Source organism: Triturus cristatus, chromosome 1_2, assembly GCF_964204655.1.
Source record: "Triturus cristatus chromosome 1_2, aTriCri1.1, whole genome shotgun sequence".
Classification (NCBI taxonomy): Eukaryota; Metazoa; Chordata; class Amphibia; order Caudata; family Salamandridae; genus Triturus; species Triturus cristatus.
In genome coordinates, this window is record NC_140580.1 from 1,185,527,537 (window position 1) to 1,185,548,129 (window position 20,593).

Here is a 20,593-nt window from a genome sequence, read left to right on the forward strand (position 1 = left end):
TTCCACAAGGATCTGCCATCAGCCCAGTTTTATTCAACATCTATCTGAGCCCATTAATTAATATCATTCGGGCCCACAATGTGAAATTGGTAAACTATGCTGATGACACCCAGATCATTCTATCTCTTGATGGAACCCAACCTCATGCCCTGGAGGAGTTTCATACGTGACACTGCGCAGTGATTACGAAATAACTCTGTACAATTTAATTTGGATAAGACCGAAATTCTACACTGCGCAGTTGGGAAGGTTCCTCTGCCTCTTCCTTAAAACTTTTGGCCTCTTGGCACATCTACTTCCTTGGCTCCGTCTAAGACGGTGCGAAACTTGGGAGTCCTGTTCAATGCCAACTTGTCATTGGAGACGCAAGTGAATAAGACGGTAGGGAGCTGTTTCGGCCTTATCAGAGCTTTAAGAAAGATCCTTCCATTGCCTCCAATCTCGGCCAGAGCCTTGATTGTGCAAGGCGTTATCCTAAGCAGACTTGACTATTGTAACGCCTTACTGTTGGAGTCCCCCAAATATCTGATCCAGAGACTGCAACGCATTCAGAACACAGCAGCGAAACTAGCCCTGTCCAGACCATGAGGTTTTTCTGCCTCAATGTGCCTAGCCGAGCTACACTGGCTCCCTGTGCAGCAAAGAATACATTTTAAATCCCTTTGCATTGGGTTTAGGGAGCTGCATGGACTCGGTCCTAAGCCACTACAGAAGAAACTGGTTTGGTACACTCCTACCCAGAGCCTCCGTTCCTCTTCCGCCTGTCTGGCAAAGGTACCCAGGTTCTACAGGGCCAGACTGGGAGGAAGATCTTTTAGTTTTGCCGCCGCGAAACTCTGGAATGAACTTCCACTCGAAATCAGACAATGTAGTACCTTGTCCCTGTTCAGGAAAAGGATCAAAACGTGGCTGATCCCCAGAAACTGATTCTGTCGTCTTTGAGTAATGTTCATCTTAGGCTCTATCTTTCTCGCTCCTTGCTGATCTGTGTTCATGTATCTTTAGCGCCAGGGTACCTGTAGGGTGTTTGTCGCGCTCTATATATGTTATATACAATACAATACAGGGGACATTCCCTTCACACTGGATCTGACTGTCTAAACTCCGCCCTCCCATGAAATGGAGATGGATCATCTCAACAGCTTGGCATTCTCTCCCTTTAATGCCAGGACAACAAACTCCGTACCAAACAAGTAGTACGGAACCTCCTCTGGGCCCTCACTTCCACAAATCCTTGCTGCTCAATGACCGCCCAGTACTGTTCCCCGGAAGCCGTCTTCGGCTCATGAATGGTACTGGCCGCTCTCTCTTTGCCTTTGAGTTGGGCCAGTACCACTCCAACTTTTCTATCTGAAGTGGTAGAGAGCACAGAGAAGGCTGGCGGAACTCTATGCCTTGAGTACAGTATTGCATTGTGCTGGCTTCAGGTCGTCGAAGGCCTCCACACACTCCGTACTCTGAATCATTTTCTTAAGCTGCTTCTTTTAGGTCTCTGCTGTTTGCGGTCACCTTTGGACCCACAGTTGGCCGCAAAGGTCCGGTAATATCTTTTGAGTCCTAGGAAGGCTCTCACTTGAGCATGGGTCATGGAGACCTTCCTCTCCTACACAGATGGATGTTTGCATTCCAGGGAACTTCCTGCTGTCCACCTGATGGCCAAGGTGAACTATAGAGGATCGCCCACCCTGCCACATGGTTAATTTATGGGCAGTTTCACCCCCTGTGTCCTGACTGTAGGAGAGTAGGATCTGCTTCACATGGATACCCCCACTTTTTGCTGGTGTTTCACTGTTTTTCGACCTTAGTCTGGCTGTGGCCCTGCTAATCAGGACCCCAGCCTAGCTGCTTCCTCTCTAAAATGGTTTGTATGTACATTAGGTACATATCTAATTGGATTCTGGAGTGCCTTATAAACCCCTAGTATATGGTATACTATGTACCTAGGGCATAGGTACCTCAGAGGCCTATCAGGGGCTGAAGCATGTATTATGCCGTCCCTGGGAAGCACTCCAAAATGGCACCACAGGTTTGCTACTGCAGCCTGGGTAAGGTGGTGCTTGCACCCCTTACAGTGGTATAGGCTACCTATATCACTATCATTGCACACACATATAAAACCTATAAGTCACTCCTATGGCAGGCCTTAGCAATCCTGAAGGGAGAGTGCTTGGTTTTTATGTGAGAGGGTGCCCCTGCATGAGCAGAGCCCCTCTGCAGCGTTCGGAGTACCTCCTCTGATGCTGTTTGTTGTGCAGCCTGACCATATACTCTTAAATACATTATAACTAGGGCTCCCAGTTGTATGGTATTTATTTTTTGAACATTTCCGTCTGTATTTATCCATGTTTATTTTGTGTTTTGTGTATGAATAAAGTTGTAAAACTGTACATTTTCATGCTAACTCTGGGATGGCTGCATGGAAACATGTCGTGTTTGGTGTCAAACGCTTTGAAATACTACCCCCCCCCCCCTGCCAGTTCGGGCAGCGGGGGTAGCATTCCACCCTTCTAGAGGGAGAGGCATGTTCACACTGGTCTAATCCGGTAAGGACTTTCTACAGCCCTGGCATCACAAAATGGATGCCTCTGCCACAGACACGGGTCTGGCCTCCTGCTGCTAACAGAAACTCCGGCAGGGGAGGCCTGGACAATAGGTTTCCTGTCCCAGGGAGGTGTAACCACCTCCCCAGACTGGCAGATGTGTATTGGGGCTGGGCGGGAGCACTCTCTGGTGCTTTGAAGTCCTGCACTGGGGGCACACTGGGTGTCCCTGTGCATAGTCCAGTTCAAACCGGTTGCAGGGGCTACCTGCCCCTGCTCTGGCGCGAAACTGGACAAAGGAAATGGGTGTAACCACCCCTTTTTCCAAACCCTACCATACGTGGGTCCCTAGAGTATGTCCAACCCCCAAACTTTGTACAAGTATGGGAACCCAGTCCTTGCGACTTTAGATTACCCTGGACGAAACTCTGCCATATATATCCTGGACCTTCGACGTTCTACTTTACTTAGAAGACTGAAGAAATCTCCCTTGGGGTCAAGGAGTGACTCCTCTGCTTGGCAGGCACCAAAGAAGCAACTGACCGGTCTGCATCGCTGAAGCTCCCGCCGGACGCCGAAGTCTTTGCATCACCAGAGGTGGATTTCCAGACTTCCCCGAGGCTACCCTGAGTCCACAGCAAAGCTGAGGCCCGTGGCTATCGTGGGTGACGTGGAACCGTGACCCCTGGACACCGTGAATGTTTGCAGCAACATAATCTTCCTGGTCTTCCTCGAAGTTGTGCTTTGGGCTCCGAGTAGCCCCAGCCTTGAACATCTCCTGCACCGAAGATTGCTGGCCTCCACTCCACCAGTGACCCGTGGGCCAGTTTCCAGTGCGACCGCTCGAGGCTCCTTCACGAACGCTAGCCCGTTGGCTAGTACGTCCCCACGAAGGCAACTCCTCTTCTGATTGGGCTTTCCTGGTTGCTCCAGACGTGCCCTGACTTATCCTCGCTGGTGAGTCCCTCAGACCTTGCTGGTCTGCACCGCCGTCCTTTCTCTGATTCCAAATGACTTGCCGTTGCCAAGGCTTGTTGGGTCCAATCTGGTCGCCGACACCGCAACCCTCGACAGACTTTGTGGGACAGCTCGAATCCAGCTCCTGACCGTCATCGGCGCCTCCTGGACCTCGTGGCTGAAGAGTCAAGACACCCGTCAACTCAACTGAAGCACCAGACATCTGTGGGCATTGGTCTATCGTGCCCTTGGTCACTGGTAAGTGACCCAGACTCTGTCCCCTCTGCTTTCAGGTTCCTTCCATCCTCGATCCAGGCTTGGATCGCTTCAGACACTTCTCCTCTTCACGGCAGCAGCACTTCCTCAGCAGCTTCCATTGAAACCAGCGACGCGACCCGACACCATTTGACACCTATGCACCCGGCTTGCCTGGGTGAGGTAACTCGAGTACTCCGGTGTTCCCGTGGGTGTTGGCCCTAGACACCTCTAAGTCCAAAAGGGTTCGCTCGTAATTTTCCTCTAAGTGTCCTTAAACTCTTAATTTCCAACTGGGACTTTTAAGTTAACAGCGATTCGCGGCTGTGTTCTCACACTGCACGCGTCCCCCGTGGTTCCCCTGGGTCACTACCTTGGGTGGTTTCTTGTGGTCCAAGCACTTCTACAGGCAGTAGGCCTTGTGTCTAGTTCAGTCGTGGTTCTTATACCACTTTATTTAGAGCAGGATTCGCAGGGGCTTCCAGAGCAGGATTCGCAGTGGCTTCCAGAGCAGGATTCGCAGGGGCTTCAAGTGCAGAATTTTAGGGGATTCCAGTGCATTATTGCAGTGACTGCAGGATTGCAGGGGCTTCCAGTGCAGGATTCGCAGTGAGTGGTTGAGATTGCTGGCGTTTGGTTGAGTGTGTTGGCGTTTGGTTGAGTGTGTTGGCGTTTGGTTGAGTGTGTTGGCGTTTGGTTGTTTGTTGACGTTTGGTTGAGGGTGCTGGCTTTTGGTTGAGGGTGCTGGCTTTTGGTTGAGGGTGCTGGCTTTTGGTTGAGGGTGCTGGCTTTTGGTTGAGGGTGCTGGCTTTTGGTTGAGGGTGCTGGCGTTTGGTTGAGGGTGCTGGCGTTTGCATGAGGGTGCTGGCGTTTGGATGAGAGTACTGGTGTTTGGTTGCGCATGCTGGCGTTTGGTTGAGAGTGCTGGCGTTTGGTTGAGAGTGCTGGCGTTTGGTTGAGAGTGCTGGCGTTTGGTTGAGAGTGCTGGCGTTTGGTTGAGAGTGCTGGCGTTTGGTTGAGAGTGCTGGCGTTTGGTTGAGAGTGCTGGCGTTTGGTTGAGAGTGCTGGCGTTTGGTTGAGAGTGCTGGCGTTTGGTTGAGAGTGCTGGCGTTTGGTTGAGAGTGCTGGCGTTTGGTTGAGAGTGCTGGCGTTTGGTTGAGATTGCTGGTGTTTGGTTATTTGTTGGCGTTTGTTGAGATTGCTGGTGGTTGTTTGTTGGCGTTTGGTTGAGATTGCTGGCGTTTGGTTGTTTGTTGCCGTTTGGTTGAGATTGCTGGTGGTTGTTTGTTGGCGTTTGGTTGAGATTGCTGGCGTTTGGTTGTTTGTTGGCGTTTGGTTGAGAGTGCTGGCGTTTGGTTGAGAGTGCTGGCGTTTGGTTGAGATTGCTGGTGGTTGTTTGTTGGCGTTTGGTTGAGAGTGCTGGCGTTTGGTTGAGAGTGCTGGCGTTTGGTTGAGAGTGCTGGCGTTTGGTTGAGAGTGCTGGCGTTTGGTTGAGAGTGCTGGCGTTTGGTTGAGAGTGCTGGCGTTTGGTTGAGAGTGCTGGCGTTTGGTTGAGAGTGCTGGCATTTGGTTGTTTGGCGTTTGGTTGAGATTGCTGGCGTTTGGTTGTTTGTTGCCGTTTGGTTGAGATTGCTGGCGTTTGGTTGTTTGGCGTTTGGTTCTTATGCGACTGACATTTGTGTAATGCTTTGTAATATTATTAGGGCACTGTGGTACATTCTGAATATCGCCACCATTTCATGCTGATCTAGGAGTGTAGACTGTGAATGTTAATTTGTTGTTGTTTGGTTGGTGAGGTGATTATCGAGTGTTTTCATGCTTTACGTTAGAAGTGGTTTGTGTACTTTACTGTGAAAGTCAAACTGCTTTCATCTATGGGCTTTACATCTGTGCTAGAGCCATGTATGAGGAGAGCCCTACAGTAAACCAATCTAATGAGCTAAACTTTGCCTTTAATCTATGAAGCAGACCCTGCCTTAGGTCGGAACTGTGCCCTCTGTCACTGCTCACAAGTGCTTGACCCGGTGTATGCTTGCTCCTCAGGGCTGCAAGAACTCTCCTGACCGTGAAGATGAGCGTCAGCCACCACCTGAGGGAACGAAACACCATCCCGAAGATTTTCAGCCAGTGCGTCCAGAAGCACCCGGACAAGCCGGCTCTGGTCTTCCAAGGCACAGACACCATCTGGACTTTCCGCCAGCTGGACGAGTTCTCCAACGCTGTGGCCAACTATCTGTATGAGCAGGGCTTCCGGGAGGGCGACGTGGTGTCCCTCTTCATGGAAAACCGTAATGAGTATGTCGGCTTGTGGCTGGGGATGGCCAAGATTGGCGTAGAGGCGGCACTCATCAACTTCAACCTGCGGCTGGAGGCCTTGCAGCACTGCTTCAGCATCTCCAACTCCAAGGCAGTGGTGTTTGGGGCAGAGATGGCGCAAGGTGGGTACTCCCTGTCTAAAACCTCTTTCAGCATCCCCAGGTTCAAGATGGTGGTGTTCGGGGCAGAGATGGCGCCAGGTGGGTACTCCCTGTCTAAAGCCTCTTTCAGCATCCCCAGGTTCAAGATGGTGGTGTTCGGGGCAGAGATGGCGCCAGGTGGGTACTCCCTGTCTAAGGCCCATTTCAGCATCCCCAGGTTCAAGGCAGTGGTGTTTTGGGCAGAGATGGCGCCAGGTGGGTACTCCCTGTCTAAAGCCTCTTTCAGCATCCCCAGGTTCAAGGTGGTGGTGTTCGGGGCAGAGATGGCGCCAGGTGGGTACTCCCTGTCTAAAGCCTCTTTCAGCATCCCCAGGTTCAAGATGGTGGTGTTCGGGGCAGAGATGGCGCCAGGTGGGTACTCCCTGTCTAAGGCCCATTTCAGCATCCCCAGGTTCAAGGCAGTGGTGTTTTGGGCAGAGATGGCGCCAGGTGGGTACTCCCTGTCTAAAGCCTCTTTCAGCATCCCCAGGTTCAAGGCGGTGGTGTTGGGGGCAGAGATGGTGCCAGGTGGGTACTCCCTGTCTAAAGCCTCTTTCAGCATCCCCAGGTTCAAGGCAGTGGTGTTTGGGGCAGAGATGGCGCAAGGTGGATACTCCCTGTCTAAAGCCTCTTTCAGCATCCCCAGGTTCAAGGCAGTGGTGTTTGGGGCAGAGATGGCGCAAGATGGATACTCCCTGTCTAAAGCCTCTTTCAGCATCCCCAGGTTCAAGATGGTGGTGTTCGGGGCAGAGATGGCGCCAGGTGGGTACTCCCTGTCTAAAGCCTCTTTCAGCATCCCCAGGTTCACCATGGTGGTGTTCGGGGCAGAGATGGCGCCAGGTGGGTACTCCCTGTCTAAAGCCTCTTTCAGCATCCCCAGGTTCAACATGGTGGTGTTCGGGGCAGAGATGGCGCCAGGTGGGTACTCCCTGTGACTGCACCACACACATCTGGGTGACTGCACCACACACATCTGGGTGACTGCACCACACACATCTGGGTGACTGCACCACACACTTCTGGGTGACTGCACCACCCACGTCTGGCTGGCTGCACCACCCACGTCTGGCTGGCTGCACCACACCCACGTCTGGCTGGCTGCACCACACCCACGTCTGGCTGGCTGCACCACACCCACGTCTGTCTGGCTGCACCACACACACGTCTGGCTGGCTGCACCACACACAGGTCTGGCTGGCTGCACCACACACAGGTCTGGCTGGCTGCACCACACACATGTCTGGCTGGCTGCACCACACACACTGGCTGGCTGCATCACACACCCTAGCTGGCTGCACCACACACATCTGGGCAACTGCACCAAACACATCTGGTGACTGCACCACAAACTTCTGGCGACTGCACGGCAATTCAGTTGCTCAACACCATCTTCAATAAACTTAGTGTGTTGCTGTTACACCCTCAGGGCTGTAGAAGAGCCTAGGGTTCAGACAGGAGCAGCCAGGCCCTACCGGAGTCTAGGGTTCAGACAGGAGCAGCCAGGCCCCACCAGAGTCTGGGATTCAGACCGGAGCGGCCAGGCTCTGTGGTTCAGACCGGAGCTGGTGTCCAGGCGCTACCAGAGTCTAGGATCACACCGGAGCGGCCAGGCCTTACCAGAGTCTGGAATCAGACCAGAGTCTGGGATTCGACAGGAGCGGCTGGCCAGTCCCTACCAGAGTCTGGGATTCAGACAGGAGCGACCAGTCCCTACCAGAGTCTGGAATTCAGACCGGAGCGTCCAGGCTCTGCCAGAGTCTAGGATCAGACCGGAGCGGCTGGCCAGGCGCTACCAGAATCTGTGGTTCAGACCGGAGCTGGTGGCCAGGCGCTACCAGAGTCTAGGATCAGACCGGAGCGGCCAGGCTCTGCCAGTCTGGGATTCAGACCGGAGCTGCTGGCCAGACTCTACCATAGTCTGGGAATCGGACCAGAGCGGCTGGCCAGGCCCTACCAGAGTCTGGGATTCAGACCGGAGTGGCTGGCTAGGCGCTACCAGAGTCTGGGATTCAGACTGGAGCGTCTCGCCAGGCGCTGCCAGAGTCTGGGATTCAGACTGGAGCTGGTGGCCAGAGTCTGGGATTCAGACTGGAACTGGTGGCCAGGCTCTGCCAGAGTCTGGGATTCAGACTGGAGCTGGTGGCCAGGCTCTGCCAGAGTCTGGGATTCAGACTGGAGCTGGTGGCCAGGCTCTGCCAGAGTCTGGGATTCAGACTGGAGCTGGTGGCCAGGCTCTGCCAGAGTCTGGGATTCAGACTGGCGCTGGTGGCCAGGCTCTTCCAGATTCTGGGATTCAGACCGGAGCGGCCAGGCTCTGCCAGATTCTGGGATTCAGACCGGAGCGGCCAGGCTCTGCCAGAGTCTGGGATTCCGACCAGAGCTGTTTGCCAGGCTCTACCATAGTCTGGGAATCAGACCAGAGTGGCTGGCCAAGCCCTACCAGAGTCTGGGATTCAGAAAGGAGCGGCTGGCCAGGCGCTGCTAGAGTCTGGGATTCAGACCGGAGCAGCCAGGCCCTACCAGAGTCTGGGATTCAGACCGGGGCTGCTGGCCAGGCTCTGCCAGTGTCTGGGAATCGGACAAGAGCGGCTGGCCAGGCTCTGGCAGAGTCTGGGATTCAGACTGGAGCTGGTGGCCAGGCTCTGCCAGGGTCTGGGATTCAGACGAGAGTGGCTGGCCAGGTGCTACCAGAGTCTGGGATTCAGACCGGAGCTTGTGGCCAGGTGCTACCAGTGTCTGGAATTCAGACCGGAGCGGCTGGCCAGGCGCTACCAGTCTGGGATTCAGACGGGAGTGGCTGGCCAGGCGCTACTAGAGTCTGGGATTCAGCGCAGAGCGGCTGGCACAGGCTCTACCAGAGTCTGGAATTCAGACCGGAGCTGGTGGCCAGGTGCTACCAGAGTCTGGGATTCAGACCGGAGCTGGTGGCCAGGCGCTACCAGAGTCTGGGATTCAGACTGGAGCTGGTGGCCAGGCGCTACCAGAGTCTGGAATTCAGACTGGAGCGGCTGGCCAGGCACTACCAGAGTCTGGAATTCAGACTGGAGCGGCTGGCCAGGCACTACCAGAGTCTGGAATTCAGACTGGAGCGGCTGGCCAGGCGCTACCAGTCTGGGACTCAGACCGGAGCTGCTGGCCAGGCTCTGCCAGAGTCTGGGATTCAGACCGGAGCTGCTGGCCAAGCTCTGCTAGAGTCTGGGATTCAGACCGGAGCTGCTGGCCAGGCTCTGCCAGAGTCTGGGATTAAGACCGGAGCTGTTGGCCAGACTCTACCATAGTCTGGGAATCGGACCAGAGCGGCTGGCCAGGCCCTACCAGAGTCTGGGATTCAGACTGGACGGGCTGGCCAGGCGCTACCAGTCTGGGATTCAGACTGGAGCGGCTGGCCAGGCGCTGCCAGAGTCTGGGATTCAGACTGGAGCGTCTGGTCAGGCTCTGCCAGAGTCTGGGATTCAGACTGGAGCGTCTGGCCAAGCCCTACCAAAGTCTGGGATCAGACCTAGAGTCTGGAATTCAGACCGGAGCGGCTGGCCATGCGCTACCAGTCTGGGATTCAGACCGGAGCTGCTGGCCAGGTGCTACCAGAGTCTGGGATTCAGACCGGAGCTGCTGGCCAGGCTCTGCCAGAGTCTGGGATTCAGACCGGAGCTGCTGGCCAGACTCTACCATAGTCTGGGAATCGGACCAGAGCGGCTGGCCAGGCCCTACCAGAGTCTGGGATTCAGACTGGAGCGTCTGGCCAGGCGCTGCCAGAGTCTGGGATTCAGACTGGAGCGTTTGGCCAGGCGCTGCCAGCGTCTGGCCAGGCGCTGCCAGAGTCTGGGATTCAGACTGGAGCGTCTGGCCAGGCGCTGCCAGAGTCTGGGATTCAGACTGGAGCGTCTGGCCAGGCGCTGCCAGAGTCTGGGATTCAGACTGGAGCGTCTGGCCAGGCGCTGCCAGAGTCTGGGATTCAGACTGGAGCGTCTGGCCAGGCGCTGCCAGAGTCTGGGATTCAGACTGGAGCGTCTGGCCAGGCGCTGCCAGAGTCTAGGATCAGACCGGAGCGGCCAGGCTCTGCCAGTCTGGGATTCAGACCGGAGCTGCTGGCCAGACTCTACCATAGTCTGGGAATCGGACCAGAGCGGCTGGCCAGGCCCTACCAGAGTCTGGGATTCAGACTGGAGCGTCTGGCCAGGCTCTGCCAGAGTCTGGGATTCAGACTGGAGCTGGTGGCCAGGCTCTGCCAGAGTCTGGGATTCAGACTGGAGCTGGTGGCCAGGCTCTGCCAGAGTCTGGGATTCAGACTGGAGCTGGTGGCCAGGCTCTGCCAGAGTCTTCCAGGCTCTGCCAGAGTCTGGGATTCAGACTGGCGCTGGTGGCCAGGCTCTTCCAGATTCTGGGATTCAGACTGGCGCTGGTGGCCAGGCTCTTCCAGATTCTGGGATTCAGACCGGAGCGGCCAGGCTCTGCCAGAGTCTGGGATTCCGACCAGAGCTGTTTGCCAGGCTCTACCATAGTCTGGGAATCAGACCAGAGTGGCTGGCCAAGCCCTACCAGAGTCTGGGATCAGACCTAGAGTCTGGGATTCAGAAAGGAGCGGCTGGCCAGGCGCTGCTAGAGTCTGGGATTCAGACCGGAGCAGCCAGGCCCTACCAGAGTCTGGGATTCAGACCGGGGCTTCTGGCCAGGCTCTGCCAGTGTCTGGGATTCAGACCGGAGCTGCTGGCCAGGCTCTGCCAGTGTCTGGGATTCAGACCGGAGCTGCTGGCCAGGCTCTTCCAGAGTCTGGGATTCAGACCGGAGCTGTTGGCCAGACTCTACCATAGTCTGGGAATCGGACAAGAGCGGCTGGCCAGGCTCTGGCAGAGTCTGGGATTCAGACTGGAGCTGGTGGCCAGGCTCTGCCAGGGTCTGGGATTCAGACGAGAGTGGCTGGCCAGGTGCTACCAGAGTCTGGGATTCAGACCGGAGCAGCTGGCCAGGCGCTACCAGTCTGGGATTCAGACCGGTGCGGCTGGCCAGGTGCTACCAGTCTGGGATTCAGACCGGAGCGGACAGGCCCTACCAGAGTCTGGGATCAGACCTGGAGTCGGGGATTCAGACCAGAGCGGCTGGCCTGGCGCTACCAGAGTCTGGGATTCAGACTGGAGCATCTGGCCAGGCGCTACCAGAGTCTGGGATTCAGACTGGAGCATCTGGCCAGGCGCTACCAGAGTCTGGGATTCAGACTGGAGCATCTGGCCAGGCGCTACCAGAGTCTGGGATTCAGACTGGAGCATCTGGCCAGGCGCTACCAGAGTCTGGGATTCAGACTGGAGCATCTGGCCAGGCGCTACCAGAGTCTGGGATTCAGACTGGAGCATCTGGCCAGGCGCTACCAGAGTCTGGGATTCAGACTGGCGCTGGTGGCCAGGCTCTTCCAGATTCTGGGATTCAGACCGGAGCGGCCAGGCTCTGCCAGATTCTGGGATTCAGACCGGAGCGGCCAGGCTCTGCCAGAGTCTGGGATTCCGACCAGAGCTGTTTGCCAGGCTCTACCATAGTCTGGGAATCAGACTGGCGCTGGTGGCCAGGCTCTGCCAGAGTCTGGGATTCACACCGAAGCGGCCAGGCTCTGCCAGAGTCTGGGATTCAGACCGGAGCGGCAGGCCAGGCTCTAACATAGTCTGGGAATCAGACCTAGAGTCTGGGATTCAGATGTGAGCGGCTGGCCAGGCGCTACCAGTGTCTGGGATTCAAACGGGAGTGGCAGGCCAGGCGCTACCAGAGTCTGGGATTCAGACGGGAGTGGCTGGCCAGGCGCTACTAGAGTCTGGGATTCAGCGCAGAGCGGCTGGCCAGGCTCTACCAGAGTCTGGAATTCAGACCGGAGCTGGTGGCCAGGCGCTACCAGAGTCTGGGATTCAGACCGGAGCTGGTGGCCAGGCGCTACCAGAGTCTGGGATTCAGACCGGAGCTGGTGGCCAGGCGCTACCAGAGTCTGGAATTCAGACTGGAGCGGCTGGCCAGGCACTACCAGAGTCTGGAATTCAGACTGGAGCGGCTGGCCAGGCGCTACCAGAGTCTGGAATTCAGACTGGAGCGGCTGGCCAGGCGCTACCAGTCTGGGACTCAGACCGGAGCTGCTGGCCAGGCTCTGCCAGAGTCTGGGATTCAGACCGGAGCTGTTGGCCAAGCTCTGCCAGAGTCTGGGATTCAGACCGGAGATGCTGGCCAGGCTCTGCCAGAGTCTGGGATTAAGACCGGAGCTGTTGGCCAGACTCTACCATAGTCTGGGAATCGGACCAGAGCGGCTGGCCAGGCCCTACCAGAGTCTGGGATTCAGACTGGACGGGCTGGCCAGACGCTACCAGTCTGGGATTCAGACTGGAGCGGCTGGCCAGGCGCTGCCAGAATCTGGTATTCAGACTGGAGCGTCTGGTCAGGCTCTGCCAGAGTCTGGGATTCAGACTGGAGCGTCTGGCCAAGCCCTACCAAAGTCTGGGATCAGACCTAGAGTCTGAAATTCAGACCGGAGCGGCTGGCCAGGCGCTACCAGTCTGGGATTCAGACCGGAGCTGCTGGCCAGGCTCTGCCAGAGTCTGGGATTCAGACCGGAGCTGCTGGCCAGGCTCTGCCAGAGTCTGGGATTCAGACCGGAGCTGCTGGCCAGACTCTACCATAGTCTGGGAATCGGACCAGAGTGGCTGGCCAGGCCCTACCAGAGTCTGGGATTCAGACTGGAGCGTCTGGCCAGGCGCTGCCAGAGTCTGGGATTCAGACTGGAGCGTCTGGCCAGGCGCTGCCAGCGTCTGGCCAGGCGCTGCCAGAGTCTGGGATTCAGACTGGAGCGTCTGGCCAGGCGCTGCCAGAGTCTGGGATTCAGACTGGAGCGTCTGGCCAGGCGCTGCCAGAGTCTAGGATCAGACCGGAGCGGCCAGGCTCTGCCAGTCTGGGATTCAGACCGGAGCTGCTGGCCAGACTCTACCATAGTCTGGGAATCGGACCAGAGCGGCTGGCCAGGCCCTACCAGAGTCTGGGATTCAGACCGGAGTGGCTGGCTAGGCGCTACCAGAGTCTGGGATTCAGACTGGAGCGTCTGGCCAGGCGCTGCCAGAGTCTGGGATTCAGACTGAAGCTGGTGGCCAGGCTCTGCCAGAGTCTGGGATTCAGACTGGAGCTGGTGGCCAGGCTCTGCCAGAGTCTGGGATTCAGACTGGAGCTGGTGGCCAGGCTCTGCCAGAGTCTGGGATTCAGACTGGAGCGGCCAGGCTCTGCCAGATTCTGGGATTCAGTCTGGAGCTGGTGGCCAGGCTCTGCCAGAGTCTTCCAGGCTCTGCCAGAGTCTGGGATTCAGACTGGCGCTGGTGGCCAGGCTCTTCCAGATTTTGGGATTCAGACCGGAGCGGCCAGGCTCTGCCAGATTCTGGAATTCAGACCGGAGCGGCCAGGCTCTGCCAGAGTCTGGGATTCCGAGCAGAGCTGTTTGCCAGGCTCTACCATAGTCTGGGAATCAGACCAGAGTGGCTGGCCAAGCCCTACCAGAGTCTGGGATCAGACCTAGAGTCTGGGATTCAGAAAGGAGCGGCTGGCCAGGCGCTGCTAGAGTCTGGGATTCAGACCGGAGCAGCCAGGCCCTACCAGAGTCTGGGATTTAGACCGGGGCTGCTGGCCAGGCTCTGCCAGTGTCTGGGATTCAGACCGGAGCTGCTGGCCAGGCTCTTCCAGAGTCTGGGATTCAGACCGGAGCTGTTGACCAGACTCTACCATAGTCTGGGAATCGGACAAGAGCGGCTGGCCAGGCTCTGGCAGAGTCTGGGATTCAGACTGGAGCTGGTGGCCAGGCTCTGCCAGGGTCTGGGATTCAGACGAGAGTGGCTGGCCAGGTGCTACCAGTCTGGGATTCAGACCGGAGCTTGTGGCCAGGTGCTACCAGAGTCTGGAATTCAGACCGGAGCGGCTGGCCAGGCGCTACCAGTCTGGGATTCAGACCGGAGCGGCTGGCCAGGTGCTACCAGTCTGGGATTCAGACCGGAGCGGACAGGCCCTACCAGAGTCTGGGATCAGACCTGGAGTCGGGGATTCAGACCAGAGCGGCTGGCCTGGCGCTACCAGAGTCTGGGATTCAGACTGGAGCATCTGGCCAGGCGCTACCAGAGTCTGGGATTCAGACTGGAGCATCTGGCCAGGCGCTACCAGAGTCTGGGATTCAGACTGGAGCATCTGGCCAGGCGCTACCAGAGTCTGGGATTCAGACTGGAGCATCTGGCCAGGCGCTACCAGAGTCTGGGATTCAGACCGGAGCTGGTGGCCAGGTTCTGCCAGAGTCTGGGATTCAGACCGAAGCGGCCAGGCTCTGCCAGAGTCTGGGATTCAGACCGGAGCGGCAGGCCAGGCGCTACCAGTGTCTGGGATTCAAACGGGAGTGGCAGGCCAGGCGCTACCAGAGTCTGGGATTCAGACGGGAGTGGCTGGCCAGGCGCTACTAGAGTCTGGGATTCAGCGCAGAGCGGCTGGCCAGGCTCTACCAGAGTCTGGAATTCAGACCGGAGCTGGTGGCCAGGCGCTACCAGAGTCTGGGATTCAGACCGGAGCTGGTGGCCAGGTGCTACCAGAGTCCGGGATTCAGACTGGAGCTGGTGGCCAGGCGCTACCAGAGTCTGGAATTCAGACTGGAGCGGCTGGCCAGGCACTACCAGAGTCTGGAATTCAGACTGGAGCGGCTGGCCAGGCGCTACCAGAGTCTGGAATTCAGACTGGAGCGGCTGGCCAGGCGCTACCAGTCTGGGACTCAGACCGGAGCTGCTGGCCAGGCTCTGCCAGAGTCTGGGATTCAGACCGGAGCTGCTGGCCAAGCTCTGCCAGAGTCTGGGATTCAGACCGGAGCTGCTGGCCAGGCTCTGCCAGAGTCTGGGATTCAGACTGGAGCATCTGGCCAAGCCCTACCAAAGTCTGGGATCAGACCTAGAGTCTGGAATTCAGACCGGAGCGGCTGGCCAGGCGCTACCAGTCTGGGATTCAGACCGGAGCTGCTGGCCAGGCGCTACCAGAGTCTGGGATACAGACTGGAGCTGGTGGCCAGGCGCTACCAGAGTCTGGAATTCAGACTGGAGCGGCTGGCCAGGCACTACCAGAGTCTGGGATCAGACCTAGAGTCTGGGATTCAGACCGGAGCTGCTGGCCAGGCTCTGCCAGAGTCTGGGATTCAGACCGGAGCTGCTGGCCAGGCTCTGCCAGAGTGTGGGATACAGACCGGAGCTGCTGGCCAGGCTCTGCCAGAGTCTGGGATTCAGACCGGAGCTGCTGGCCAGGCGCTACCAGAGTCTGGGATTCAGACTGGAGCTGGTGGCCAGGCGCTACCAGAGTCTGGAATTCAGACTGGAGCGGCTGGCCAGGCACTACCAGAGTCTGGGATCAGACCTAGAGTCTGGGATTCAGACCGGAGCTGCTGGCCAGGCTCTGCCAGAGTCTGGGATTCAGACCGGAGCTGCTGGCCAGGCTCTGCCAGAGTCTGGGATTCAGACTGGAGCGTCTGGCCAGGCGCTGCCAGAGTCTGGGATTCAGACTGGAGCGTCTGGCCAGGCGCTGCCAGCGTCTGGCCAGGCGCTGCCAGCGTCTGGCCAGGCGCTGCCAGCGTCTGGCCAGGCGCTGCCAGCATCTGGCCAGGCGCTGCCAGAGTCTGGGATTCAGACTGGAGCGTCTGGCCAGGCGCTGCCAGAGTCTGGGATTCAGACTGGAGCGTCTTGCCAGGCGCTGCCAGAGTCTGGGATTCAGACTGGAGCGTCTGGCCAGGCGCTGCCAGAGTCTGGGATTCAGACTGGAGCTGGTGGCCAGGCACTGCCAGAGTCTGGGATTCAGACTGGAGCTGGTGGCCAGGCGCTGCCAGAGTCTGGGATTCAGACTGGAGCTGGTGGCCAGGCGCTGCCAGAGTCTGGGATTCAGACTGGAGCTGGTGGCCAGGCGCTGCCAGAGTCTGGGATTCAGACTGGAGCTGGTGGCCAGGCGCTGCCAGAGTCTGGGATTCAGACTGGAGCTGGTGGCCAGGCTCTGCCAGAGTCTGGGATTCAGACTGGAGCTGGTGGCCAGGCACTGCCAGAGTCTGGGATTCAGACTGGAGCTGGTGGCCAGGCACTGCCAGAGTCTGGGATTCAGACTGGAGCTGGTGGCCAGGCACTGCCAGAGTCTGCGATTCAGACTGGAGCTGGTGGCCAGGCACTGCCAGAGTCTGGGATTCAGACTGGAGCTGGTGGCCAGGCACTGCCAGAGTCTGGGATTCAGACTGGAGCTGGTGGCCAGGCACTGCCAGAGTCTGGGATTCAGACTGGAGCTGGTGGCCAGGCACTGCCAGAGTCTGGGATTCAGACTGGAGCTGGTTGCCAGGCACTGCCAGAGTCTGGGATTCAGACTGGAGCTGGTGGCCAGGTTCTGCCAGAGTCTGGGATTCAGACTGGAGCTGGTGGCCAGGCTCTGCCAGAGTCTGGGATTCAGACTGGAGCTGGTGGCCAGGCTCTGCCAGAGTCTGGGATTCAGACCAGAGCTGGTGGCCAGGCTCTGCCAGAGTCTGGGATTCAGACCGGAGCGGCCAGGCTCTGCCAGAGTCTGGGATTCCGACCAGAGCTGTTAGCCAGGCTCTACCATAGTCTGGAGCGTCTGGCCAGGCACTACCAGTCTGGGATTCAGACCGGAGCTGCTGGCCAGGCGCTACCAGAGTCTGGGATTCAGACCGGAGCTGCCAGGCCCTACCAGAGTCTGAGATCAGACCTAGAGTCTGGGATTCAGACCGGAGCTGTTGACCAGACTCTACTATAGTCTGGGATTTAGACTGGAGCATCTGGCCAGGCTCTGGCAGAGTCTGGGATTCAGACTGGAGCAGCTGGCCTGGCGCTACCAGAGTCTGGGATTCAGACCGGAGCTGCTGGCCAGGCTCTGCCAGAGTTTGGGATTAATACCGGAGCTGTTGGCCAGACTCTACCATAGTCTGGGAATCGGACAAGAGCGGCTGGCCAGGCTCTGGCAGAGTCTGGGATTCAGACTGGAGCATCTGGCCAGGCTCTGCCAGAGTCTGTGATTCAGACTGGAGCAGCTGGCCTGGCGCTACCAGAGTCTGGGATTCAGACCGGAGCTGCTGGCCAGGCTCTGCCAGAGTTTGGGATTAAGACCGGAGCTGTTGGCCAGGCGCTACCAGAGTCTGGGATTCAGACTGGAGCGGCTGGCCTGGCGCTGCCAGAGTCTGGGATTCAGACTGGAGCGTCTGGCCAGGCTCTGCCAGAGTCTGAGATTCAGACTGGAGCGGCTGGCCAGGCTCTGCCAGAGTCTGATATTCAGACTGGAGCTGGTGGCCAGGCTCTGCCAGAGTCTGGGATTCAGACTGGAGCGTCTGGCCAGGCTCTGCCAGAGTCTGGGATTCAGACTGGAGCGTCTGGCCAGGCTCTGCCAGAGTCTGGGATTCAGACCGGAGCGGCCAGGCTCTGCCAGAGTCTGGGATTCAGACCGGAGCTGTTTGCCAGGCTCTACCATAGTCTGGGAATCAAACCAGAGTAGCTGGCCAAGCCCTACCAGAGTCTGGGATCAGACCTAGAGTCTGGAATTCAGACTGGAGCGGCTGGCCAGGCGCTACCAGTCTGGGATTCAGACCGGAGCTACTGGCCAGGCGCTACCAGAGTCTGGGATTCAGACCGGAGCGGCCAGGCCCTACCAGAGTCTGGGATCAGACCTAGAGTCTGGGACTCAGACCGGAGCTGCTGGCCAGGCTCTGCCAGAGTCTGGGATTCAGACCGGAGCTGCTGGCCAGGCTCTGCCAGAGTCTGGGATTCAGACCGGAGCTGCTGGCCAGGCTCTGCCAAAGTCTGGGATTCAGACCGGAGCTGCTGGCCAGACTCTACCATAGTCTGGGAATCGGACCAGAGCGGCTGGCCAGGCCCTACCAGAGTCTGGGATCAGACCTAGAGTCTGGGATTCAGACTGGAGCGGCTGGCCAAGCGCTACCAGAGTCTGGGATTCAGACCGGAGCGGCCAGGCCCTACCAGAGTCTGGGATCAGACCTAGAGTCTGGGATTCAGACCGGGGCTGCTGGCCAGGCTCTGCCAGTGTCTGGGATTCAGACCGGAGCTGCTGGCCAGGCTCTTCCAGAGTCAGGGATTCAGACCGGAGCTGTTGGCCAGACTCTACCATAGTCTGGGATTCAGATTGGAGCGTCTGGCCAGGCGCTGCCAGAGTCTGGGATTCAGACTGGAGCTGGTGGCCAGGCACTGCCAGAGTCTGGGATTCAGACTGGAGCTGGTGGCCAGGCACTGCCAGAGTCTGGGATTCAAACTGGAGCGTCTGGCCAGGCGCTGCCAGAGTCTGGGATTCAGACTGGAGCGTCTGGCCAGGCGCTGCCAGAGTCTGGGATTCAGACTGGAGCGTCTGGCCAGGCGCTGCCAGAGTCTGGGATTCAGACTGGAGCTGGTGGCCAGGCGCTGCCAGAGTCTGGGATTCAGACTGGAGCTGGTGGCCAGGCGCTGCCAGAGTCTGGGATTCAGACTGGAGCTGGTGGCCAGGCGCTGCCAGAGTCTGGGATTTAGACTGGAGCATCTGGCCAGGCGCTGCCAGAGTCTGGGATTCAGACTGGAGCTGGTGGCCAGGCTCTGCCAGAGTCTGGGATTCAGACTGGAGCTGGTGGCCAGGCTCTGCCAGAGTCTGGGATTCAGACTGGAGCTGGTGGCCAGGCTCTGCCAGAGTCTGGGATTCAGACTGGAGCTGGTGGCCAGGCTCTGCCAGAGTCTGGGCTTCAGACTGGAGCTGGTGGCCAGGCTCTGCCAGAGTCTGGGCTTCAGACTGGAGCAGGTGGCCAGGCTCTGCCAGAGTCTGGGCTTCAGACTGGAGCAGGTGGCCAGGCTCTGCCAGAGTCTGGGCTTCAGACTGGAGCAGGTGGCCAGGCTCTGCCAGAGTCTGGGATTCAGACCAGAGCTGGTGGCCAGGCTCTGCCAGAGTCTGGGATTCAGACCGGAGCGGCCAGGCTCTGCCAGAGTCTGGGATTCAGACCGGAGCTGGTGGCCAGGCTCTGCCAGAGTCTGGGAATCAGACCAGAGTGGCTGGCCAGGCTCTGCCAGAGTCTGGGATTCAGACCGAAGCGGCAGGCCAGGCTCTACCATAGTCTGGGAATCAGACCTAGAGTCTGGGATTCAGACGGGAGCGGCTGGCCAGGCGCTACCAGTCTGGGATTCAGACTGGAGCTGCTGGCCAGGCTCTGCCAGAGCCTGGCCGCTTCGGTCTGAATCCCAGACTCTGGCAGAGCCTGGCCACCAGCTCCGGTCTGAATCCCAGACTCTGGTAGCGCCTGGCCAGATGCTCCAGTCTGAATCCCAGACTCTGGTAGCGCTTGGCCAGATGCTCCAGTCTGAATCCCAGACTTTGGTAGCGCCTGGCCAGCAGCTCCGGTCTCAATCCCAGACTCTGGTAGAGCCTGGCCTGCCGCTCAGGTGTGAATCCCGGACTCTGGCAGAGCCTGGCCAGCCGCTCCGGTCTGAATCCCAGACTCTGGCAGAGCCTGGCCAGCTGCTCCGGTCTGAATCCCAGACTCTGGCAGAGCCTGGCCAGCTGCTCCGGTCTGAATCCCAGACTCTGGCAGAGCCTGGCCAGCTGCTCCGGTCTGAATCCCAGACTCTGGCAGAGCCTGGCCACCAGCTCCGGTCTGAATCCCAGATTCTGGTAGCGCCAGGCCAGCTGCTCCAGTCTGAATCCCAGACTCTGGTAGCGCCTGGCCAGCCGCTCCAGTCTGATCCCAGACTATGGTAGCGCCTGGCCAGCCGCTCCAGTCTGAATCCCAGACTATGGTAGAGTCTGGTCAACAGCTCCGGTCTGAATCCCAGACTCTGGAAGAGCCTGGCCAGCAGCTCCGGTCTGAATCCCAGAGTCTGGGATTCAGACCGGAGCTGTTGACCAGACTCTACCATAGTCTGGGATTCAGACTGGAGCATCTGGCCAGGCTCTGGCAGAGTCTGGGATTCAGACTGGAGCATCTGGCCAGGCTCTGCCAGAGTCTGTGATTCAGACTGGAGCAGCTGGCCTGGCGCTACCAGAGTCTGGGATTTAGACCGGAGCTGCTGGCCAGGCTCTGCCAGAGTTTGGGATTAATACCGGAGCTGTTGGCCAGACTCTACCATAGTCTGGGAATCGGACAAGAGCGGCTGGCCAGGCTCTGGCAGAGTCTGGGATTCAGACTGGAGCATCTGGCCAGGCTCTGCCAGAGTCTGTGATTCAGACTGGAGCAGCTGGCCTGGCGCTACCAGAGTATGGGATTCAGACCGGAGCTGCTGGCCAGGCTCTGCCAGAGTTTGGGATTAAGACCGGAGCTGTTGGCCAGGCGCTACCAGAGTCTGGGATTCAGACTGGAGCGGCTGGCCTGGCGCTGCCAGAGTCTGGGATTCAGACTGGAGCGGCTGG

General features: G+C 58.3%; 1 protein-coding gene across 3 annotated transcripts in view; it reads left to right on the plus strand.

Moving 5' to 3' along the window:
* Positions 1-20,593, plus strand: part of SLC27A4 (solute carrier family 27 member 4) — a 330,596-nt gene that overhangs the window by 120,757 nt on the left and 189,246 nt on the right. For all 3 annotated transcript variants that reach the window (XM_085614109.1, XM_085614107.1, XM_085614108.1), the window contains exon 3: positions 5,796-6,190. In XM_085614109.1, the coding sequence (XP_085470235.1) occupies positions 5,796-6,190 (395 nt within the window). The remainder of the gene's footprint in view (positions 1-5,795; positions 6,191-20,593) is intronic.